Source organism: Protomyctophum parallelum (genome assembly GCF_964188405.1).
Source record: "Protomyctophum parallelum genome assembly, chromosome: 21".
NCBI lineage: Eukaryota > Metazoa > Chordata > Actinopteri > Myctophiformes > Myctophidae > Protomyctophum > Protomyctophum parallelum.
The window spans coordinates 13,150,575-13,177,503 of NC_139713.1; the positions used below are offsets into that span (position 1 = coordinate 13,150,575).

At 42.2% G+C, this 26,929-nt stretch overlaps 1 protein-coding gene across 1 annotated transcript in view; it reads left to right on the top strand.

Moving 5' to 3' along the window:
• Positions 1–26,929, top strand: part of slc27a4 (solute carrier family 27 member 4) — a 40,406-nt gene that overhangs the window by 5,624 nt on the left and 7,853 nt on the right. Inside the window, exons 3-11 of the mRNA XM_083793906.1 lie at positions 1,221–1,437; positions 7,024–7,207; positions 12,025–12,183; positions 17,692–17,853; positions 20,291–20,400; positions 21,121–21,330; positions 22,544–22,670; positions 24,676–24,813; positions 26,299–26,463. Coding sequence (XP_083650032.1) covers positions 1,221–1,437; positions 7,024–7,207; positions 12,025–12,183; positions 17,692–17,853; positions 20,291–20,400; positions 21,121–21,330; positions 22,544–22,670; positions 24,676–24,813; positions 26,299–26,463 — 1,472 coding nt within the window. The remainder of the gene's footprint in view (positions 1–1,220; positions 1,438–7,023; positions 7,208–12,024; positions 12,184–17,691; positions 17,854–20,290; positions 20,401–21,120; positions 21,331–22,543; positions 22,671–24,675; positions 24,814–26,298; positions 26,464–26,929) is intronic.

Genomic DNA, 26,929 nt, shown 5'->3' on the forward strand with positions numbered 1-26,929 from the left:
AATTTCCTGTGCAAAGCACTACATTTGCACATCTGTTGGGATTGTACGGGACAGGCACATAGTCCTACATTTAGTTTAGAGTATGGTGACCACTGACTATACAGTATATGTCACGGTTTGTCCAGGACCGGCCCGGTTCCAAGCTTGGTGTCTCGAGTCCTGACAAATATCTGTTACTGACCCTAAAATGTCCTTGTTTTCATAATTCATTGCCAAATGGACCCCGTTCTCACCACAGATAATATAATAATAATAACAACAATACTAATTATACTAATTATACGACCTAACCACTATCAATGGCCTTGAAAGATGCTTTTATTTCGTTTTTTTTCTATTAATGTTTCTTTTCTTTTTTCTTTTTTTATAGTTCAAACAGCCAATCCACAAGCTCTCGTCGAGGCAGATCGGCTAGTTGAACAATTCTTTAAATGTCTTTCAAAATAGTATAAAACGTTTAGGCGTGAGGCGTAAGTCACGTGTGTAAACATGACATTATCTCATCATGATATCCTTGGATAACCTTACTTGAGTACTTACCCATGACTCATGAGTACTTGTTATAGAGTTGTAGTTATTTGTCATTTAATTTAGTTCAATTTCCATTCATGTCACTTAAAATGAGTAGAGTAGTTCCGAGGAAGTTAATGCAGATTGTATGTTCGTTCATTCATTTAACCCCTTTTAGACCTGAGAACGATTCTAATGCAAATGTCTTTTAAGTCATAACAGTTTTCTAGAAAAACCCATGTTTCTATCCATGTTTCTCAAACTATTTCATGTCAAGGCCCCCCAGAATTATATGTAATTGGCCGCCGACCCCCCCATCTGAAAATATGATGTTCCAGGGATGTCCCCTAAACCACTAAGTTGGACTCCTAATGTGCCCATAGTGTCATAATGAATAATTGCCGTACATATTCTGAAGAAAACCTGGTAGATTGACATTCAGTAAGGGGGTGTTTATGATCAAAATAAGAACATTGTTTGTAAAACAGAAAATCAAAAAACTTGTCACAGACACATTTGTCCGAGGCCACATGTTGACTCTCTCTCTGTCGCTCTAATTAATTAGTCTCATGTCGCGCAGCTGCGTCTAGATTCTTCTAGGTGTCCGGACCCCCAGGCTACGGACATGTTGACGACCGCTGGATATTACCAGAATCACTCCTTACTTGTTGCGTTTCTCATTGGCTTTCTTTCCCTGTCCTTTCCACCAGTGCGGCGGGAGTACTGTTGCAGGTGAAGATGAATGTCCGGCGCCACCTCAAGCAGAAGAACACCATCCCCAAGATCTTCGCCGAGACCGTGCGTCGCTACGGGGACAAGACGGCCCTGATCTTCGAGAACAGCGGGGAGACGGAGAAGTGGACCTTCAACCAGCTGGACGAATACTCAAACAGAGTGGCCAACCTGCTGCTGCAAAGAGGGTTTCAGGTATACGACATTTTGATTCATGAAAGTAACATTTGTGTTTTATTGGTAAGGATCGTTCGTAATCACACTGTTGTACAATTAGCCCTTCACTAAATCCCAGCCCAAAAAAGCGTCCTGTCCAATGCCAATCCAAATAGTTTAGCGACGGTTGCCATGCAGGTCAAGCTTTCTTCGCTGCCAACGTGCCTATTGGACAAGGATGGGTTGGGGAGGGACTTAGTGAAGGGCTAATTTACAGTCACTTATCCTTATTGTCACACCACAGTTTTACAACTAAAATAACGCAAGAAAGACATTTTAGAAGGTCATTCCACACACAAAAACAGCACACTGGTAGGGCCTCTCTTATCTTATTTACACTTAGGAATTGACCAGTGAATGTCCATAACAATTGCAGTGCCCTCTGATGCTATATCATTATCGAAAATAAGATCAGTGCATTTAAGGTGGTCAAAAACTAGCAATATGTTCAGAAACAACATCGGAATGGAAAGGTTAAAGCCTCAGTCTGTGATTTCTTCGCCTCGTTGGCTGTACTGTGTGCAGAACGGCAGGAAGGAACAAAGAAAGAAGACTTGCTGAGGTGGTTCCATTAGGGGGTCACGGTGGCACAGTCGGTAGTGCTGTCGCCTCACAGCTTCGATTCCTGGTCCTGGGTTCGATTCCCGCTGGGGATGCTGTGGGGCGTGTTTCCCCTACCCCGTGTCATCAGTGCCCATACATACCGGAGGCGGGGTTGACGAAAGGGCCCCTCTGTGTGGAGTTTGCAACTTCTCCCCATGTCCCCTAGGGCAGTGGTTCCCACACTTTTTCATGTCAAGGACCCCCAAATTGACATTTTCCTAGCCTGCGGACCCCCATTTGAAGAGATATGCCAGGGACCCCCATAAGAGAGAATTTGTACGGCTCTAGCAGTGATTCTCAACCCGTTTAGGACCCCCCCAGTTTGACATGCCTTAGTCTACGGACCCCCATTTAATACCATTTCTATCTCTGGGACACCAATTTATATTGTAAAATCTAATTTAACTATGTAATTTAACTCTGAGAGTGTACACCCTCAGAGTTACAGACCCATAAGGGTCCATTTGGTTCCAAACTATCATTTAGCTGGGGAACCCCTGGAACTCCCTCAAGGACCCCATGCATGGGGGTCCCCGGACCCCACTTTGGGAACCACTGCCCTAGGGTAGGTACCCTCACAAAAAACATGCAGTCTCTAAACTGCCTCCCCCTGGCCTGATGGAGGGGAAAGGAACTGGTTGGAATAACGTGTTCCTTCCACATGCTACGTCCAACCAGGGAAACTCCCCCCTGTCAGGTGTAAAGGAGCAACTTGGACACTCGGGCATGAGTTCAAGTCCGTTGCTCTCCCCATGTCCCTCATATATGGGGACTAGGTTGGTGGAGGGTGTGTAGAGCCCAGGATCACATTAGATGATTGACACATGGGGTGAAAAATTGGTTACAAAATCGTGGGATAAAAACTATATATATATATTTAAAAAAAGACATTAGCAGATCCAGTAAACATTCGTAGCAACTAAGCTACATGTATGACAAATACGAGTGCAGACGAACACGGTAAGTAAAGACAGAAGTGGACCGGGTGGAGAGGCAGTGTTGTTTTTGGCAGCAAATTTAGATTTTAGTTTCAGTCATAGTCTCTTGAATAGTTTTCATTTAGTTTGTCACATTTTAGTCACCTGGAAGGTTTTAGTGTTGTAGTCTAGTTTTAGTCGACTAAATATCATGATATTTTAGTTGACTAAATGTATAGTTGATTTAGTCGAACAAAATGTATCTTGGCGGGCCTTGATGCCGTCGTAATGACAGATTTATTTCACTTGCTGAAAATTGCTGATCTACAAGCTCACAATTGTGAGCTTGTAGATCGGCTATTTTCAGCATGCAAACTAATTGTAAAATGACTTATGCTGGATCTCTTGTCCACTAGTCCCTTCCTAACATTTTAGTCTAGTTGTTATTTGTTGACGAAATTGTCAGTATATTTAGTCTTAGTTTTTAGTCATCATAGCTTAGTTTTTATGTAGTTTCCATGTAGTTTTCGTTAGTGGAAAAAGGTAGTCGACGGACGTTTTTCGTCTTAGTTTTAGTCGACGAAATCAACACGGTACACTGGTAGAGGCATGGTAGTATTGCAGGATTAGGGCGTAGGCCGGTGATGAACTGAAGTCAGAAGATTAATGTGAGCTTTTGGGGACTGCATGGCTCTGCAGTCCTGACCGAGGGGGGAGAGTTCACTTCACAGCTTGGGAGCTGGAGGGAAAAGAATTTAGGTTGCCTGGATTGTTGACAAGGTTGTGGCAGTTGCTGACCATTTGGCAGCCCTATACCCTACGCATGATGTTATGGAATTATGTGATACTAGACCTGTACGTGCCCGTCGGCCACCGGCCTACATGAGAGCGATTCAACTTATAATAATACATAATAATAATAATAATACAACTTGTCATAGCACCCGCTTTCACTATCTGTCTGCATGTGTGTGTGTGAAGAGTGCAAACTGACTGAAAAGTGGAGTGGTTAAGTAATCAATTTGCAGGTGTGGGCTTGCCATGGCAATCAATTGGCTGAGGCAGAAAATTGTACAGGTGAGGGGGATTTAGGCTGATTAGGCCCACTGGCAGAGCCTGACCAGAGGCTTTTGTGGTCGGTGGGGCAAACGGTTCTCGAGTTACGTTGCGTGCATTTCAACCGTACACACACACACACACACACACACACGCACGCACGCACGCAGAGACGTGGCACATTTATAGTAGGAATTTTGTATTACTTTGTTTGTTGATTCAAGTGGTCAACAACGGGGTCACTTTGAAATGTACTAGCCATGGCTATATCTGTACGAGTGTTCCTGGAAAGGTCGTGGATGAATTAATAGAGAGGCAGGTGACACTGCAGGGCTCTCGGGGATGGAAAGAAAGCGTGACCAAAATGGACGCGTAGATTATTCTAGGCAATGATATCCGATTGGAAGGACGTACGTACGGGGCATTGTTACTGGGTGGAAAGGTGGGGAACTTTCACCCACAAGCGTCTCTCACACTTGAATCAAATCAGCTGACATCGCCTCAACTGTCCTTGAGCCTCGCCTCTTGCAACCGCTCCGTAAATAAACCATGATTCATCCACAAGGTCTGCCTCAATCTGCCTGTGGTATATTTTGAAGTGTGAAGTCTTATCCTCCAAAACATCATCAACATCAAGCCGCTGTCACACTTTTAATATGAAAGAAGAGCCTTAACCCTGTAAAACCCAGCGTTGCTTTTCGGTAACATCTTTATTTTTTATTAATTACTTAATTATTATTTTTTTCTGTTCTTTTTTCACCTAAACGTCATCAGTGATGTTCATTGCAATGCCATTGCAATGCCATTGGTCATGATATTTGCATATAAATACCCCCCACAAATTCACACAAATAAAATATTTCTGGACTTGACCTATGACTTTTGACCTTTAACCCTAATAAAAGTAAGTACAATAATTGTAATATGTTTTTTTTAGATCATTAGAATGTCTAGAACATGTTTTATTCATTATTGTGAAAGATATCCCCCAAATGTAAATTATTAATTTAATTATTGTAAAATATAATTATTATAAATGTTCATAAAATGTTCATCAAACTATTTTTTTTACATATTTAACACAAGTCCTAGTAGTGCAAAGTAGTAGTAAGGTTGAAAGCTCTTTTTTGCAAGTAGAAATATATCCGGGTCTTACAGGGTTAAAGGACGAGGAATCAATCACGATCTGCAGTTTTATGAAAAGAAATAGCTTGAAGATATTATCGGCTCCCATTGGAGAGTTGCCAGAGACAGTTAGTCAAAAAAGACTGAAGGAAAAAACAGTGACTAATCTTAACTTAACCAATTTAGACCTGGGAACGATTCTACAAATGTCTTCTAAATCCTGACAGTTTTCTGAAAAACCCTATGTTTCTATGGTCAGTGGTTCTCATACCATTTCATGTCAAGGACCCCTAGAATCGTTATGTATTTGGCCACCGACCCCCCATCACAAAATATGTTGTCCCAGGAACCCCCCCCCCCCCCCCTCCCCCAGAAACAAAGTTTTGAGTTAAAACCGTTCGCTCTGAAAGAACATATATTCAAAGATTTGCGCCACATTTTCACGATTTTTTAAAAATAGCAGATCTACAAGCTCATAGCGCGGCACCGAGCTAAAGCATAACATGATGCTTAATAGACCGAAAGTCATGGTTCCCGCCCAGAAAGGGGTTAAATTAATTATGTCCTTTGATTGGTCAGGTGGCGATTACAAGGTTATAACCTTGTAATCGCCCCTGACCAATCAAGGGACATAAATTGTGGCTCAATATCCCCTATACCTGAACAGTGATGTTACACTTTGTCCTTCTTTTTATCATTCATTTTTTAAGAGCCTGCCCAGGGACTACAGATGAAATTTAGCTTCGGCTAACTCTGGCCCATTTACATTGATGTGAAAACTGACATGTTGATTAATGAGCTTTGTCCCTGTCAAATAAATAAGTAAACAGGTTTTCAATGTAATGAGTCCCGGGATGCAGGGATGCATTTCATTTTATATGGTTATATAATGTGGTTATATTCATGTAGAAAACAGAAGAAGAAATTATTATTATAACTAAAGCTATAGCAAAATAAACTATAATAATAAAAAAAAAACAGTACGGTAGTGCATCCCGTGGATGCAGAGGTCGTTGTTGTTTTATCACGTTCCTTAACTATAAACTGCGTTTTGGGATGCAGAATGCACCCTATTTTAATCTCTACCTGAACAAGACTCTTCTTAGGATTGATTTAAAATGTATTTTAATTGTGTATAAAGCTCTCGATGGTCTCGCACCTTCCTACCTACATGACTGCCTGCCTAAATGTCCCAAACCGCCACCTAAGGTCTTCCACTGCTGGCCTGCTCGCTTTGCCTAAAGAAATGGCAACTAAAAAATACGGGGAAGCAGCTTTTTGCTTCTACGCGCCGACGGCATGGAACAAGCTCCCACGTATACCTTCGTCAGGCAGCCTCTGTGGACATTTTAAAAGCACAGCTCAAGACCCACTTCTACAACATTGCTTCTAATTGATCTTTTATTTGTTGTTATTCATGTCCTCACTGTATTGCATTACTGCTTTTTTCTTAACGTCTTTGCCTTGCTTTTATTCCTTTTTTTCCATTGCTCTGTAAAGCACTTTGAGCTGCATTTCATGTCATGAAAGGTGCTATACAAATAAAGTTTTATTATTTAATATTATTATTATTATCCCATTCTGGGCGGGAACCCCTTTTGGGGTTAGCATTACGTTATGCTTTAGCTATTTAAAAATAGCAGATCTACAAGCTCATAGCGCGCCACCGAGTGGCGCGCTACGAGCTTGTAGGTCTGCAATTTTTGAAAAATCGACTGACATTTTTAGAATCTGATCTCGGGTCAGTGGGTTAATCAGACCAGTGTGTGTCCAGTGGAAACCTCGTATGAATCTGATCTCAGGTCAGAATGGGTTATTATTATTATTCTTGACTGCAACAACTGCCTCTCTTCCTCTCCCATAGGACGGAGATGTGGTGGCGCTATTCATGGAGAACAGGAACCAGTACGTGGGCCTGTGGCTGGGCATGGCCAAGATCGGCGTCGAGGCGGCCCTCATCAACTTCAACCTGAGGATGGAGGCGCTGGTGCACTGCGTCAACATCTCCAATGCCAAGGCCGTGGTGTTTGGTTCAGAGCTCACTGAGGGTAAGGAAGGAAGGGAGGGAGAGGGTTCTTTTTTTACGCGTGTTTTTTCGTCGTCGAGCCTTCTTTAGTGTTGTGTTGAGTGTGTGTGTGTGTGTCCAGTGAGTGCCGTCTCCATGCACAAATCAGCAGGGGGGGGGGGAGATTTTTTTTCCAAAAGAGGCACTTCATTTTTCAACCCCCACCCCCTATATATATATATAACAAATAGTCGCCTATTAAAACAGGTTCACTGCCACCTGCTGGACGCAAATCCAACTTCTGACTGCCACAGCCTGTGGGGGCGATTTAGAGGCTGCGCACACAGCACAGAAACGGATGTTGTGGGCGTCCATCTTGTGCTAAATAAATAGCGTCAATGCTAGCGAGCTAAAATATAGCCATCCTTGCTCTAGAAAGCACCAATGTTTCCATCTAGACCACCGGATAATCAGCAAAGACCTCCGAACATCGCGCTAATTGACCAGACGTTTTGATTAATCCCGATTAATCCGGCTACATTATGATTCGATTTAAACCCGATTAATCATGATTTTTTTTAACGCTTCCGGTTCTTTACCGGTTCCCTCTTAACGGTTCCGGTTCATAGCGGTTCCCTTAACGGTTCCTAATATTATTTTTCCCCCTTAATTCAATCATACAAATCCGCTTTTTTGTAGGCTTTTGCACTTAGCAGTGGTAGGCAGTAGGCAGTGGCACTATTATTTAGACTTCGCCACCACAACAATATAATTATTGCAATTTGTACTGCATATTTGTGTTTTTAAAGATCAGATCAATTAATTTAATATGAATGACCCCCAGTTACCCCAATGGAAACAAGCCATAGGCGTTCTTGGGTTATAAATCCTCTTAGCAGAGCTTGTATTGAACTGTACGTTCCCGTGCAAACTGTTTGTAATCAATCATTCAAAGCATGCAGATATACCGGTATTCACCTAAAGGATGGGCTCTCAACAGTCGCACGATTAATGTAGGGCCAATTTAAAAGCAGTTGAGTTGCATTGTAAGTAAGTTGGTGCATATCGTAGCCTCCGCAACCTAGCCTATTCTAGGAATGTCGGAGTTCTTGGAAGTTGGTGCATATTGTAGCCTCCGCAACCTAGCCTGATCTGAACTTTAAAAACACAAATATGCAGTACAAATTACAATAATTACATTGTTGTGGTGGCGAAGTCTAAATAATAGTGCCTACCTTATTTCTTTACAGTAGTTGAGTCATGGTTGAGATTGAGTCAGGGCCCAAAACTAAACACACATTTCCACACATTTTGTGTAATATACACGCACGCACGCACACTCTTTTTTTGAACATATTTATACGGTTTTATTATTACTTTGCTGCTGCATTGTCTGAAGGTCTTTGAAGGTCTTATGTACATTAAGACCAATAAATATGGAACCAAACTACCACCAAATTAATGAGGATTCCATATCCAAGTGGTGTAGTTTTGTCTGGAGAAGTGGATACAACTTAGAGTTCTTGGAAGTTGGTGCATATTGTAGCCTCCGCAACCTAGCCTATTCTAGGAATGTCTGAGTTCTTGGAAGTTGGTGCATATTGTAGCCTCCGCATCCTAGCCTATTCTAGGAATATCTGAGTTCTTGGAAGTTGGTGCATATTGTAGCCTCCGCAACCTAGCCTATTCTAGGAATGTCTGAGTTCTTGGAAGTTGGCGCATATTGTAGTCTCCGCATCCTAGCCTATTCTAGGAATGTCTGAGTTCTTGGAAATGAGTTATTTGCTAGCCTTAGATATATTGATGTGACCTTGTCACACACCTTGCTGAATTGATGCCACTGTTCATAGCATGGGCTTTAGTTTGGACCACCTTGAATGTTTGGGTGGAAATTATATTGTATCCACTTCTCCAGATAAAAATACACCACTTGGATATGGAATCCTCATTCATTTGGTGGTAGTTTGGTTCCATATGTATTGGTCTTAATGTACATAAGACCTTCAAAGACCTTCAGACAATGCAGCAGCAAAGTAATAATAAAACCGTAAAAATATGTTCAAAAAAAGAGTGTGCGTGCATGTGCATGTGCACGGAAATAGTACACAAAATGTGTGGAAATGTGTGTTTAGTTTTGGGCCCTGACTCAATCTCAACCATGACTCAACTACTGTAAAGAAATAATGTTTTTTTTCTTCTTCTTTGTCTTAGGATTGATGTCACAGGCTTTGTACGGCATCCTATATTTGTCATGTGGTTTATGTCTTTAAGTAATTGGAAACCTATAGCTTCCTTGCTACTGAGCAAGCCAATGCCAGTCAGCAGCCTTAGCACTGAGCCAGCACAGTGAAAGGCTTTTACATTAAGCAAAACGCTCCATTTCTCCCCACCCCGACCCTACCCCTCTCTTGTATTGTGAAGCAAGGACCGACCTAGGCCGTCTAGCCTGGCAAACAAATAGCCCAATTTAAAGCAATATTAATTTGTGCCGTTTTAATATGACTCGGCACACTGTGTTTCAATTTGTCCATTTTTGTCCAATGCGTGGCCCTTCGTGTTTTCGTTTTATGTTGACCGCTGGTCTCATTTTCATCTCTTCCTCTCTTCGTGCACACTGGGCCTATAGTAATATGTCCTTGTTTCTTTCATTCCTACCCTCTGTCGTGCTTCACCTCTCTCTCTCTCTCTCTCTCTCTCTCCCCGGGCACCTCCTCATGAGATATTGGTCTCAATATCGTCCGTCCGACCGTCCGTCCGTCCGTCCGTCCGTCCGTCCGTCCGTCCGTCCGTCCGTCCGTCCGTCCGTCCGTCCGTCCGTCCGTCTGTCTGTCTGTCTGTCTGTCCGTCCGTCCGTCTGTCTGTCTGTCTGTCCGTCATCATTCCCTTTAGTGGTTATGGAATGTGCCCATATTTAATCCCATATTATATTCCTTTTCCGTCACCGGGTTCCCTTTTTCTGTTTGCCATGCCTTCTGTATTCTTTTCTCAACTGTTCCTCTACCCTCCATTAATACCTCACTTCCAAACCTTTTACATTCCCTTCTCTTCCCCCTTGTGCTGCTATGTGTGAACAATCATCTTTAACCCAAACCTCATTTACTTTATTGTAACGTCAAATATTTCACCAAATGTTTGTCTATTTTTTTAGGGGTGCGCGGTTATGAAATTATGACCGATGTCCGATCTCCGGTTATTTGCAGGGTCATATTATCTGCCGATACCGATCCTGACCGATTCCGATATTATCCCATTCTGAACGGGAACCCATTTTGGTGTTAGCATCATGTTACGCTTTAGCTATTGAAAAATAGCAGATCTACAAGCTCATAGCACGCCACCGAGTGGCGCGCTACGATAGGGGCTTGGCCCAAAGCCTGTTAGTAAAGTATTCAATCAATCAATAAATAGCCTATATTCTTTTCCATGTGTCTGTTTTCACAGACTACTGAATGAGACGAGTACACAAATTAAATGTAGAAAAATGTAAAGTTTATTTTTACTTAAGATTTTACATCATATTTGATTTGACTTTTCGTCTAGACTAGAGGTACTAGACACTATTGATTTATAATTAACTCATTGGTGATTTTTTACATTTTTCATTTACTTTTTTGATGGTAAAATACCGATTAAATAATCTGGATTATTTCGAGACCGTTCTGATGTGGCATTTTTATGGCCCATTCCGATTCATGCTACCGACTAATATCGTGCCTCACTACTATTTTTGCAGAATGTTCGTTCTATATTACGACTAGAGATGTCCCGATACTGTATCGGTATCGGGGAAAAGTATCGGATCGGTCCTTATTTGTCTTATCGGGTCATATCGGTATCGGTGAATATACCAGTCTAACCACAGATCCCACACAGGGTAAGGGGTTGACACTATGGCAGGTCAATAAAATGTCGGAGCATGTGGAGTTTGCTTTAGGAGTTGCCCAAACTGCGAGTCTGCTATGAACACAACACGATATATATAGCTATAAACACAACACGAGACATAGCTATAAACACAACATGAGATATAGCTATAAACTAGAGCTGGGACTCGATAAAAAAAAAAAAATCTAATTAATCAGAGGCTTTGTAGTTAATTAATCTTGATTAATCACATTTTAATCGCATATCAATATTTAACCTGAGAACAGTGAGAAACCTTTTTTTCAAATGTTTTTGGTATCCCAGTGAATAGTGACTACGGGCTTCCACTCATTTTCAACATTTTACTGTCAGTAAAATCAATAACATTATGAAGTACATCTCAGTACATCTCAGTGACATCACAAAAATGTACTTCATAATGTTACTGTTTTTTTCAGACCTTCAGTTCTATAGGCAACACAGAATGGGGGGACTTTTTATTATTTCCAGTGCACACAACTCCATCGAAAAATGCGTTTTATCCCAACAGTGATATATAGGCAGGTGATATATATAGGCAGCAAGTGCCTATATAAAGTGTCTTCAGTGTGTATATGAATACTCAAATGTGCTTTACATGGCTGGGCATGAGAAAACAAATAAAAACAACTTTATTATGGGGGAAACAAAAAGGTGCGATTAATTTATCTGTAGTTAATCGCGATTAATTTTTCTGTAGTTAATTAATCTAAATTAATCGCAATTAGTCCCGGCCCTACTATAAACACAACATAAGATCACGACACTGGTATCGGTATCGGCTAACGCAGAAATTGAGGTATCGGGATCGGATCAGAAGCGAAAAAAACGGGACATCCCTAATTGCGACACGCCCATAAAAGGGGGTACTACTAGGGTTCATGTGGTTTCAAAGTGGAATAATGCAACAGATATATATATGTTTTATATAACTATGTGTCTTCCCCCCTCTCGCAGCGCTTTGTGAGATCCACGGTTCCATGGGGAACGCCGTTCAGCTGTTCTGCTCTGGGGACTGGGACGCCAAACGGGTTCCACAGGGAACCGAGTGCCTAGAACCCCTGCTGGACGCCAGCCCCACCCATCTGCCGAGCCGGCCGGACCGCTGCTTCACAGGTGAGGGCTCACTGTCTGTCAAAACGCTCAACAACCAAACCAACCAACCAACCAACCAGGGTGCTGGTCTCCCCAACATAAGCAGTCTTAAGATGGTATTTTAAGAAGATACCTTTTGAAACAAAGCCAACAGCTAGTGTGGGGCTAGTTGGCCAGTTTGCTTTAACCCATTCTGAACGGGAATTTTTTTGAAGAATCGTGAAAATGCGACACAGATCATTGAATATATATTCTTTCAGAGCGAATGTTTTTAACTCAAATCTTTGTTTCTGAGGGGTCCCTGGAACAACATATTTTCAGATGGGGGGTCGGTGGCCCAATTACATATAATTTCTGGGGTCCTTGACATGAAATATTGAGAACCACTGATACAGAAACATGAGGTATTTCAGAAAACTGTCAGGATTTAGAAGATTTTTTTTTAAATCTCGGCGTTGGGCCTAAATGGGTTAACCCATTCTGAACGGGAACCCATTTTGGTGTTAGCATCACGTCGTGCTTTAGCTATTGAAAAATAGCAGATCTTCATAGCGCGCCACCGAGTGGCGCGCTATGAGCTTGAATGGGTTCATCAGACCAGTGTGTGTCCAGTGGAAACCTCGCATGAATCTGATCTCAGGTCAGAATGGGTTAAGAGAGACAACCAAAAGGGGGGGGAGGGGGGGGGGGGGGGCTCTGCGCGCTAAGGCGAGCATCACAAAATAGAGAGAGAGAGCACCTGTCGGATTCAATTCAGTGTGTGTGCGGAATAAGAGGTTTCACATTTTGACGCACACACTCGCTGGATATGCAGTTAGACCGGTGTCTCCAGCCTCTCAAGTCTCGATGATTTGTGAAAAATCACACCCCGTGTGAAGTGAGGGGCGCTCTCACCGTCGCGCATCATCATCTTGTTCCGGGCCAATCACAATTTGCGTCCTCGGTCACCGCAAATGTTGGTGTTTTACACACACACACACACACACACACAAAGCTGTCCATTCATTGTCAATGGCATTTAATGTTTGTGTTGGGACAACTTTTGGGTTACACTGTCACACACCAAAAGCTGGACATACTGTAGGAGGCCCTCAAAAAGAGTCCATAGACTTGGCTGGCAAACGATTCTCGTCGCATAAGTGCTCTAAAAACAAACATTAAAAGTACCATAGACTTGGCTGCCATATGACCTAATCTTCAAAAGCAAATGCATTGGAGGGGCTGGCGCCCCTTTAAAAAAAATACGAACTCCAATATACAGCTTTTGTCCCCAAATGTCACCGTATTTGCCATTGACAATGAAAGGAGAAATTAGGTCATTATCAGAGTAATATAGTAATAGAGTGGCGACACTAGCCGTTTACTCCCATTGTAACAATGGAATGCGGAAGTGCTCATTCTATCTCAATGGGATAGTTCCAGCCATAGGAGAAATGTTTGGAACTATAGCTTTGCGGTGAGGTCAAAGTGTGTCGCTACTCTCCTACTCTACACTCTGGGTCATACTGTATGTCCCTCAAATATGACTGATGAATACATTTGTGGCAACATAAACATTAAAGGCCATTGACAATGTAGGGAAAATGTACGTCATATGTCGACGAGCAAATCGGCGAACCAGTCACATAAATTCATCATACATGAATTAGGTGAGAAGATGAGATATTTTGAGGGGCGCCAGCCCGTCCTATATACAGCTTTTTAGTCCCGTCACGTCTCACAATTTTTGCCATTGACAATGAAAGGAGAAAGTACGTCATATGTGCCTGAAATATGACATGGCAACTGGCAACACAAACATTAAATGCCTAGAATTATATAAGGGGTGGAAAAACAAATCACGGCACTCCATCTTTAAACATTTCACTGCAATCTTCTGAAACAGTGTTTCAGGAGCTACATTGGCCATGTTGCGTTTGCCGACGACTGACTTTGGACACAAAGACATGCCAGAAATGCCAACTATTATTTAGCAATACAAATTACCACAGATGTGTGCTTTGCAGAATAGTTTCCAATAGTACTATTTTTAGTTTGCACAACTTGCAATTCATCCACCAGATGTTTAAAAACGCATGCTAAATGCAGAACCCTTTTGTAAAAAGAAAACTCCAGCCATAAGAAATGAACCGAAGTTGGTTAGATTTCAGATGTTTATTGAAGGGATAGCCCTTTGAGAATGATGCAGCGTCTCATTTTAAAGGGGGGGGGGGGGGGGGGGGGGGGGGGGGGGCAGAGAGAGAGAGAGAGAGAGAGGGAGAGAAATGGAACAAATTACTCTTGATGCTGTTATTATGATTCATCCAGCATGCTGGCTCATAACAATGTGAATGACATGCATAGTAGGGGCTTGTTTCCATGGTGATGTGTGTATGAGACAGACAGACAGACAGACAGACAGACAGACAGACAGACAGACAGACAGACAGACAGACAGACGGACGGACCACTATCGTGTTCATCTTTGACACAGATTACAGTGACGTAAAGGTTGCACAATTCAGGGCTGAAGTTGAGAGACATTACATTATTGTCCTTACACAAGATAAATTCACTGTGCAGATATTCCTGACCCATGAACCATTTACGCAACCTAATCTTATTATTACAACAAGAACAACCATAAACACTATTACGATGTCATTGCATTTTGGGCCGAGCCTTTATTGGCGCTGCTTGTGGGTGGATGAGTGTTTGTGTTGGGGGATGGTTGGGCGCCATGGTTAATCGATTATTAGCCCATTTAGACCTGAGGACGATTCTACAATTGTCTTCTAAATCCTGACACAGTTTCATCAAAAAACTATGTTTCTATGTCAGTGATCAAAAGTAAAAAGTAAAAAATATGGTTCAAAAATATACTGTCCTAAGCTTAAAAAGTGGCCTCCTGCGTTGAATAAATCCGACCTGGTGCATATGTTGTTGTTTTCATGTATATCTTTTTGGTTTGTACTATATATAGTTTTGGTGTCTTCATGTAGTTCATTTGGTAGTGTTCTTGATTGTTCTTTATGTATCTGCATCAGTATTTTCCTGTTTTTCAGTATGGTTGCAAGGTTTACCTTACAAAAGGAAAACAATGCAACAAAAAGGAATAACATTGGAAATGTAAATTAAGCCCACAGACCTAGTAGATAGGACATGTGGGATCTTTATTTGATGTACCGATGAATTTGAGTATAGACATACACGTATGTTTTTTAATAATGGTTTAGAAATGTTTTTAACTAGTGCACTAAAACTTCTGAACAGACTATATTCACATCAATATGTCTGGGTCCCCACCCACTCACTCAGGGTTGACGTGTCACACCTGTAGTGATAGGAGGGGCACCAAGATGTGGTGTTTTTGATTGGGTAATGGGGGCACTCCCTTAGTATAAAAGTACAAACTTGTGTGTATGTTCACATGACCTGATGAAGATCAAATAGATCGAAACGTTGTCAGTATTTAACACATTCTGACCTGAGATCAGATTCATACGAGGTTTCCACTGGACACACACTGGTCTGATTAACCCATTCTGACCTGAGATCAGATTCTAGAAATGTCAGTCGCTCTTCGATTTTCAAAAAATAGCAGACCTACAAGCTCGTAGCGCGCCACTCGGTGGCGCGATATGAGCTTGTAGATCTGCTATTTTTCAATAGCTAAAGCATAACATGATGCTGACACCAAAATGGGTTCCCGTTCAGAATGGGTTAAATAAAGAACGTCTTGCTGTTACCTGTGGTGTGCGCGCGCTCCATCCAATCTACTGAAGTTTCTTTTAGCCCAGCACCCAGCCTGTCGATGTGCGTATTCTACGTCTGCTCTATGTCAGTGGTTCTCAAACTATTTCATGTCAAGGAGTCGGGACCCGCAGACTTATATGTAATTGACCGTCGACACCCCATCTAAAAATACGTTGTTCCAGGGACCTCCAAGAAGCAAAGATATGAGTTAGAAACGTAGTGCAAGTTCAAATATTTGCACTAAATGTTCATTTTTCAAAAATAGCAGACCTACAAGCTCGTAGCGTGGCACTCTGTGCCGCACTATGAGCTTGTAGATCTGCTATTTTTCAATAACTAAAGTATAAGAAAAAGTCCTTCTGCACACCTACAATGGACAGGTGCGTCGGATAACTGGAGCTGATAAAGTAGAGAAAAATAATCCCGCACACTGTCTTCACTTGAGTTTAGATTTGATTGAGCAACGTTTCGGTCGACCGAAACGTTTTTTTTGTTTTGCTAAGCAACAAGCTATATATGCTTAGACGTTTTCCGTTTATATTAGGATAAATGTGCACGACTGTGAAGATGAAACGGAAGTGTGGCGAGGAGGCTCCACTTCCGCTTTATGGTTTACTCACGACAGCTCTTCCGTTGCTCCGGACTGTACGATGGAAGCGTTTGGAAAATGCGAGAGTCAACAAAACAGTCTGGTAACACGAGACTTAACCCATTCTGACCTGAGATCAGATTCATACGAGGTTTCCACTGGACACACACTGGTTCTGATGAACCCATTCTGACCTGAGATCAGATTCATACAAGGTTTCCACTGGACACACACTGGTTCTGATTAACCCATTCTGACCTGAGATCAGATTCTAAAAATGTCAGTCGTTCTTCGATTTATTTATTTTTTAGCAGACCTACAAGCTCGTAGCGCGCCACTCGGTGGCGCGCTATGAGCTTGTAGATCTGCTATTTTTCAATAGCTAAAGCATAACATGATGCTAACACCAAAATGGGTTCCCGTTCAGAATGGGTTCTAGTATGAGAAGCACGGCCGTCTGGGGGAGAAACAAAAAAGGCCCAGCCCTGCAATGATCTGTAATATCCAGTGTTGATTTCGTCGACTAAAACTAAGACGAAAAATGTTCGTCGACTACCTTCTTTCACTGACAAAAACTAAATGAAAACTAAGCTATGATGACTAAAACTTAAAGACTAAATATATTCACAATTTCGTCAACAAATACAAGCTAGACAAAAATGTCAGGAAGGGACTAGTGGACAAGAGATCCAGTGGACAAGCTCACAAAGCGCAACGCGTTGTGGGCTTGTATATCGGCTATTTTCAGCAAGTGTTAAAACAGTCATTACGACGGCCAATCAAGGCCCGCCAAAACACATTTTAGTCGACTAAAATGATATTTAGTTGACTTAAACTAGACTAACACTAAAACAGTACGGGTGACTAAAATGTGACTAAAACTAAATCAAAACTATTCAAGAGACTGAAGATGACTGAAACTAAAATAGAAATTCTCTGCCAAAAACAACACTGGTAATATCTACTACTACTGTCGCGTTTTTGACTGTTTTGTGTGTGTGTGTGTGTGTGTGTGTGTGTGTGTGTGTGTGTGTGTGTGTGTGTGTGTGTGTGTGTGTGTGTGTGTGTGTGTGTGTGTGTGTGTGTGTGTGTGTGTGTGTGTGTGTGTGTGTGTGTGTGTGTGTGTGTGTGTGTGTGTGTGTGTGTGTGTGTGTGTGTGTGTGTGTGTGTGTGTGTGTGTGTGTGTGTGTGTGTGTGTGTTGCAGATCGCCTGTTCTACATCTACACGTCGGGGACCACGGGCTTGCCTAAAGCTGCTATCGTAGTGCACAGCAGGTACTACCGCATGGCGGCCCTGGTCTACTACGGCTTCGGGATGAAGCCTGAAGATGTGATGTACGACTGCCTTCCGCTCTACCACTCTGCAGGTCGGTCTGCCTGTCTTCTCTTGTCTTGTCTTGTCTGTCGGTCTGTCTTGTCTTGTCTGCCTGTCTTGTCTTAATTGTCTGTCGGTCTGTCTTGTCTTGTCTTGTCTGTCCATCTGTCCGTAAGTATAAATTCTATGTTTGGTCATTTCTAAAAATAGATGTGTCACATTTTCAATCTTTCTCTGCTGAGAGTTCTCTCTCTCTCTCTCTCTCTCTCTCTCTCTCTCTCTCTCTCTCTCTCTCTCTCTCTCTCTCTCTCTCTCAATTCAATTAGCTTTATTGGCATGAATGTAATAGCTACAGTATTGCCAAAGCATGAAGTTCAACAAAAGAACCAAACAAAATAAAATAAATAAAAAATATACAAGCAAATAGAACATTAATGTTCACAATACAATATGAAAATACTGTCATACCGGTCAAAATGTACAGTATTAAATGTGTCCGTGGTATGTCGAGATGGTCCGTGTCAGGATAATAGTCACGTTGTGTATATGTTTTCTAAGTGTCCCTCATGTTGTGACATGCAGTCACATACTGTGCAGCCAGATGTGCTGCAGGTCCCTCTCCAGAATGAGTTGTTTGTCATTGTCAGGCAACTCTTTAAACTTTGGGATCAACAACTCAAATGTATTAAAATATGTGGTTCTTATATTTATTACATTTAATTATAAACTAAATACTGGTTGAGTTTTGATGACTCGTTGCTCATCTCAGCCTAGCCTCAGTGGACCCCAGCCTCAGCAAACATGAATATGATTGGACTAAAATAACAAGAGTTACAAGTTTCAAATCAAGTCTTATGTTTTGCAGAATGCTGCCATGATGATACAGATTCTGGTCATTATGGCCCTGAGCATTGACGGGCGCAGCGCCTGAGCCGGCAAAAACCATACTGGGCGGAATAGATCACCTTTTTCAAAGCTCATATTCTCTGTGTACATACTGTACATCTACTGATGCCTATATACAGTAGTCTGGACGCATCCTCTGTGACGTTCCTGGAATCTTAGGGCTGCGACGCATTGTGAGCTTGTAGATCGGCTATCTTCATCTGTAGATCGGCTATCTTCATCTGTAGATCAGCTATCTTCATCTGTAGATCAGCTATCTTCATCTGTAGATCAGCTATCTTCAGCAAGTGTCAAATCAGTTATTACGACGGCATCAAGGCCCGCCAAAATATATTTCAGTTGACTAAATCAACTGTAGATTTAGTCGACTAAAATCGTATGATATTTAGTCGTCTAAAACTAGACTAACAACAACATTCCAGGTGACTAAAATGTGACTAAAACTAAATGTAAACTATTCATAAGACTATGACTAAAACTGAAATGTGCTGCCAAAAACAACACTGATACCTACAGTATACAGAGAGAGAGAGAGAGAGAGGGAGAGAGAGAGGCAGAGAGAGAATGAGCAGATCAAAAGCAAGCCGGTCGTGAACCGGATCACATTTCTACTGTGCTGGCACAGCACAGCAACTTTGTTCGCATTTTTCAAACAGCTGTGTCCTTCTGTGTCCTATCCTCTCGTATGGCTTTGTTAATTGCCCTATTCTCCATATGCAGACCGCGGCCATCTTACCATATAAGTTAAGGGCAAGGGTGCTACCTAGGTGCAACTTCCATTGGCAGCCCATCCATCCAAACCGAAAAGTCCTATCTGATTTGTATTACACAACGTCAAACTCGCCAACATTGCAGCTGTTACAGAAAGCTTGAATTATTCTCTTTCTAGCCTCAAAGTGTTTGTTTCATAAAAATCCACTGCAGACATACTTGCAGGTGATTATTTTTCCAAGTGCTGGAGTTTGGAAGTGCTCGTTAGATATCACTCAACTGCCCGTGTGTACCACCTGTTTTGAATTAGCACATAACGCAGGAGGCAGCAGGACGCTGCTTTACTGAAAACGAGTGCTTCCAAACTCCTCTTTGGAAACATGGCCGCGGTCTCTGCAAAGCGTCAATAGAGCGTCGCAGTCCCTCCACCTTTCAGAACAACGAACGGCCCAGGAAATGAAAACGCAATGCATTTCCCCATAGGCAGTTCTTATTTAATTTATTTAAAGACCTTTTTAAGCGTCGTACGAAGCTAACTCTTGTCGTGACAAATCATGACAACACACAGAATTTTTCGGGCCAAACAAATAATTAGAAAGTAGAAAAAAACGGCAGGTTACAACACTTTTTGTGTTGTTTTTCTTCTTTGTAATTATTCTTTTGGTCCAAACTAAAATCGTATTGCATTCAGTCGACTAAAACTACAGACTAACATTAAAACATTCCAGGTGACTAAAACTAAATGGAAACCGTTCAAAAAGACTATCACTAAAACAAAAAATCTAAATGTGCTGCCAAAAACAACACTGGTCTTGCACAACGTGGTGAACACTAGTGATCTGAAGCCATATTGTTTCTCCATGCTTTTCTAGGTAACATCGTAGGAATGGGCCAGTGTCTAATCCACGGCATGAGCGTCGTCATCAGGAAGAAGTTCTCCGCCTCCCGCTTCTGGGACGACTGTGTCAAGCATAACTGCACGGTGAGCACTGTTGATTTCGTCGACTAAAACTAAAAAACAGTGGTACCATTTTGCCAGACACTAGTAATAGTAGTAGTAGTAGTAGTAGTAGAGTGAACACTGCCATTGATGTGGTGCAGTGTTGTTTTCGTCGACTAAAACTATATGGCGAGACATGTTCGACCCGTCGACTACCTCTTTTCACTGACGAAAACTAAATGGAAAGTAAATGAAAACTTAAGCTATGATGACTAAAACTGAGACTTTACCCATTTTGGGGGCGGGAACCCCTTTTGGTGTTAGCATTATGTTATGCTTTAGCTATTGAAAAATAGCAGATCTACAAGCTCGTAGCGCGCCACCGAGTGGCACGCTATGAGCTTGTAGGTCTGCTATTTTTGAAAAATCGAAGAACGACTGACATTTCAGAAAACTGTCAGGATGTCGAAGACATTTTTTAGAATCCGATCTCAGGTCAAAATATATTGGCAATTTCGTCAACATACCAAAGACTCTAAAAATGGGACCCAGTGCCCTCCCTGCTTGACACTCAAGCAGGGGCATCAAGGGTTGGATTGGGGGGTAAGTCCCTGCAACATACTAGCGTCATGTCCAGGGGGTGTACTTGTACATCAAGCTGCCTCACCCTACAGAAACAGGAGATAGGCTCCTGCCCTGTGGGCCTCATGGCTCGGCAAGGCTACTTACTTTTTTTTACTCTCCCACATCGGCCCCATCTAGATCATCCAGTACATCGGCGAGCTGTGCCGCTACCTGTTGAACCAGCCGGTCCGCGACACGGAGCGGCAGCACCGCGTGCGCATGGCGCTGGGCAACGGCCTGCGCACGTCCATCTGGGAGGAGTTCACCGGCCGCTTCAACGTCAACAAGATCGCGGAGTTCTACGGCGCCACCGAGTGCAACTGCAGCCTGGGCAACTTTGACAACAAGGTGGGATGCGAGTGACTCGGCGGGCTGTATTTTGCGTGTCTTAAGTACCAGGTCTTATTCCCTAACTTGAGTAAACTAAAGACCTGGAGGCGTGATCAATGCCATTTGGCTATTCTGAGTGGCCAAAGAGCATCGATCACGCCTCCAGGTCTTTAGTTTACTCAAGTTAGGGAATAAGACCTGGTATTTAAGACACGCAAAATACAGCCCAGCAGGTGGTCGGAGAAGTGCTCAGTTGTTTTACTTGAGTAAAAGTACCAATATACTGCAATTTAGAACTACTTTGTTACAAGTGAAAATGTAAAAATGTACTTGAGTAAAAGTACAAAAGTATCTGCATCAAAATGTACTTTAATGTACTTACTCAAAGTGAAACTACTCATATTGCGGAATGTCCCATTTCACAAGGTCAAAATGTGTACAAAATCTATTGAAAATAGCAGATCTACAAACGCAGAGCTTGTAGTTCTGCTATTTTCAAATGGCCGAAATGTATAGGGTTGAAGTGATTAATGCATGTTTTCTAATCAAAAATTTAAATATCCAAAGTAACTATAAGTTTTCAAAATGATTGTAGTGAAGTAAAAGTACAAATGTTGGCTCTGAGATGTTTATCAAATTATACTAAGGGCAACACTAAGGTAAAGGAATTGTGTCGAGCATAAATGTGCGGCTTTAACGCATTAAAACCGGAAAATAATCTGTGTCCGTGTTAGATCTCTTGCGTTGGGTTTGGCTATTCAATAATGGCAGATTATATGCAAGCTTTTCTTTTCCTACTGACTTTAGAAGGCATTTGTAGAATGTTTCATCTCAGACCGTTAAAGGTATATTCAGTGATTTCACTTAATTCAAATACCACTTATTTTTTTGTTTTGTTGTGATGATCCTCCCTACTATAGAGTGTGCTGACCATATAAGGAGTTCCTCCCTGTCCCCAGTTAACCCCTGGGGGTCAAAAAAACCTTAGGTTTAGTTTTTGACTAGGTGGCCCAGCCTTCATCCAATCAGGATAGAGAGGGGGCGGGCCTTGGTGTGCGTGCTGTTGGCCTGTTGCGTGTCCCCCCTCCACTGTAGTGCGTGCATGTGCACATCTTGTTACCGGGGCAGACCGGGGGGTTTTCCAAATCGTCCAAATCACTGAATGCTCCTTTAACGTCGTGGTCGCTAACCTGTGTTTGTTTTGTTTTTTCTTTTCCCCCCGTGGCTATAGACCGGAGCGTGCGGTTTCAACAGCCGGATCCTTCCGTACATCTACCCCATCAGACTGGTGAGAGTGGACGAGGAAACCATGGAGCTGATCAGGGGTCCTGATGGAGTCTGTATCCCTTGTGAACCTGGTAGGGCCCTGCCGTGTGTGTACTCATACATAACATAACATGTCTCTGTCGGACTGAGAGGTCATTTGAGGGGAAAACAGCCGTTCGTGTATAGGCTGGGGAGAAGCGGCAGAGAGAGCCTCCTTTTTGCTCTGGAAATAAGAGAGAGAGAGGACAATTCAGTATTTTAGCTGTGACGTGAGCGCCCCCTCCTGAGATACTTCCGGGTCCTACTTTTGTGTCCCCATAGAGTTATAATGTGACGCTCCGCCGGACTAAATCTGAGACGAAAACAACCACGAATGTCAAATTTTACCGCTTTCCCTCGCAAAAACAAAGCTGCGCTGCTCTCCCAAATCTGTCTGTGACGGGCCGCCTGCCCCACATGGAAATACTATCGCCATTTTATTTTATTGTGTCAACTAAATCCTCATTAATGCAAACTAGATTCAACACACTCAAGCCTGCACACATTCTAAATATGCCCCCGAAATATTTTACAGAGCAAAATGTTTTTGTTGTCATGGTCATTGTAAAAAGCTTCACGCGTTTGGATATTCTATTTACAATGAGATACGGACGAGAGCTGGTGCCACTTGGACCCGGACGTAACGTATAGCACTACAAAATGACGTTGGACTTAAATACTGAATAGCTGGAAGCCTGCATCTTGCTTCTATCTTGCTTCTGAAGAAGGCGGTCTTCAAGCCTTATATGACCTGCTGTAAAAACCTTTTGCCCTTCGGGGACACTAATAAACAACCTTGAACCTTGCTTGCATGAGAGGGGCAGTGATTTGGCCAATCACTGCTGACACTGCTGAGAATGTTGTGGATAAGAAGGTTGGAGACCACCTGACGACCACTCATCCAGGCCAAGGCTTTATCCATTATAGATGGATTATCGCATCTTTGATGTCCTAAATCCAAAATGTTCACGTTTTCAGGAAAAAATATCAAAAAATATCCAGCTTTTTTTTTTTAGATCGAAGGTTCTCTATGTCATCGATGAGAACAGCTGACAGTGGAACTCACTCACACACAATGCATCGCAACGTGTTGAAAAGAATGTCCTGGTGTTTCTTGACACTGCTTATACAGACCTACAATAATAAGCAGGACTTTAAATATCACATGAACACATTTTGTTCGACTAGATCAACCGTAGATTTAGTCGACTAAAATCTTATGACATTTAGTCGACTAAAACTAGACTAACACTAAAACATTCCAGGTGACTAAAATGTGACTAAATGTAAACTATTCAAGAGACTGTCTATGACTAAGACTAAAATCCAAATTTTGCTGCCAAAAACAACACTGCCGACATGTCTGCGCTAGCCTCGTCCAGTCTTCTGTACTAGTATACGACTGTACTGCATGCCAGTTCATGTGACCACGAACGTGAACATTCCTTTAAATCAAGCAGGCATACCTGCCTGTCTACCCCTCTCATAACTTGTACTATAGACACTTAGATGTATCTCTATTAAATATCTCTATTAAAAACCTTTGGGTGTCCCACAATTCGATTCGATTCCCATTCTTGGGGTGACGATTCGATTCAAAATCGATTCTCAATCCAAAAACGATTAAAAAAAAATCAAAAGCATTTTCATTCCAGATTCAAAAGTTTCAAAATGATTCTCTATTCAAAATGATTCTCGATTCAATACATAGGATTTCATCACAATATACTCCAGTCTTGAACTGAAGTGACTAATACTACAGTAACTTGAAAATGACTGAAGACATGATGTTTACTGTGATCAGGGTAAGCTTACATTTCATATCACAAACACCATGTAGTGAAAACTGTAACCAGAAAAAATTATAAAAATAAATACATTTGGAAATTATGAATCGATTTTGAATCGTTCATAACGGGAATCTCCAATCGATCTTTTTTGACACCCCCTAATCTCTATAATACACCCCTATCTTTATCTGTCCTGTGTTTCATGCCCGCTGCAGTATACGACAACTGAAATGTCCACTTTCTGTCCGTTCTTGTCTTTTCTCCTTAGGTGAGCCTGGCCAGTTAGTGGGCCGGATCATTCAGAATGACCCCCTGCGGAGGTTCGACGGGTACGTCAACCAAACGGCGACCAGCAAGAAGATCGCCGAGAGTGTCTTCAAGAAGGGAGACACTGCCTATCTCTCGGGTAAAGCGCCCACACTAGTGTTGTTTTCGACGGCAACATTTAGATTTTTGTTTTAGTCACGTCTCTCGAATAGTTTTTATTTAGTTTTAGTCACATTGTAGTCACCTGGAATGTCTTGGTGTTGGTCTAGTTTTAGTCGACTAAATACCATACGATTTTAGTCGACTAAATATGCAGTTGATGTAGTCGAACGAAATGTATTTTTGGCGGGCCTTGATGCCGTCGTAATGGCTGTTTAGTTTTTTTCACTTGCTGAAAATAGCAGATCTACAAGCCCACTGTGAGCTTGTAGATCTGCTATTTTCAGTATGCAACCAAATAATAAAATGACTTATACTGGATCTCTTGTCCACTAGTCCCTTCCTAACATTTTAGTCTAGTTTTTTGAACACCAAAATGGGTTCCCGTTCAGAATGGGTTAAGTGAACGGAGCTGTCGTACAACTCTGTCTTACTCTATTTGTTTGTACTTTTACTTCACTACAATTATTTGAAAACTTTAGTTACTTTGGCGATTTTCATTTTGATTACAGAACATTACATTAACCACTTCAACCCTATATACATTTCGGCCATTTTCAACAGATGTTCTACACATTTCGAACTTGTGAAATGGGACATTCTGCAATATGAACACTCTTACTACTTTAAGTACATTTTGATGCCGATGCTTTTTGTACTTTTCAATTCCGTACTTTTACTTGTGACTTGTGACAAAGTATATAGTTCTAAATTGCAGTATTGGTACTTTTACTTAAGTAAAACAATTGAGTTCCTTTTTCAACCACTGGCCACCGCCCGCCCACCATTGAAGACGAGTGATTGCTTATAGAAAAAGATCACACCCGTGTGAACTGAGTGTTGCAACTCCCCACCCACCCCCCCCCCCCCCTCTCTCTCTCTAATTAGCAGGCAACAGTGCAGCACTGTCTCTCTCTCTCTCTCTCTCTCTCTCTCTCTCTCTCTGTTTCTGGCACAACAGCGCCCCCCACTGGTACTCATTATACTGGCGCTCATTAACCGACACATAGGTAGTCACATAGGTGAACCAACACGTAGGTGAACACGGACATTGCTGTTCCTTGGAGCACCACTCAAAAATGCTGGTCTCTCTCTGCCCCCCCCCCCATAGTCATATTGTCATATTGGACTTAACAACGTCCACCTGTTTCCCTCATATTGGACTTAACAACGTCCACCTGTTTCCCTCATATTGGACTTAACAACGTCCACCTGTTTCTCTCATATTGGACTTAACAACGTCCACCTGTTTCCCTCATATTGGACTTAACAACGTCCACCTGTTTCCCTCATATTGGACTTAACAACGTCCACCTGTTTCCCTCATATTGGACTTAACAACGTCCACCTGTTTCCCTCATATTGGACTTAACAACGTCCACCTGTTTCCCTCATATTGGACTTAACAACGTCCACCTGTTTCCCTCATATTGGACTTAACAACGTCCACCTGTTTCCTCTCTAGGCGACGTGCTCATCATGGACGAGTGTGGCTACATGTACTTCAAGGACCGCACGGGAGACACCTTCCGCTGGAAGGGAGAGAACGTCTCCACCACCGAGGTGGAGGGCACGCTGAGCCGGCTTCTGGACATGAAGGACGTGGTCGTGTACGGCGTGGAAGTACCAGGTAAAAAACTGCACATATATTATACAGTGTATATTTATATCCCATTCTGACCTGAGATCAGATTCAAAAAATTGTCTGATACATCCTGACAGTTTTCTGAAAAAGCCATGTTTCTATGTGTCAGTCGTTCTTCGATTTTTCAAAAAATAGCAGACCTACAAGCTCGTAGCGCGCCACTCGGTGGCGCGCTACGAGCTTGTAGGTCTATAGCTAAAGCATGACATCTATAGCTAAAGCATGACATAATGGGAACCCCTTTTGGATGTTTTGAACCCATTTAGACCTGACATCGAAATTAAAAAGTCTTCTAAATCATCACAGGTTTCTGAAATACCTCATGTTTCTATGTCAGTGGTGCTCCATATTTCATGTCAAGGATCTCCAGAATTATATGTATTTTGGCCTCCAACCCCCATCTGAAAATATGTTGTTCCGGGGACCCTCCCACCAGGAGCAAAGATTTGAG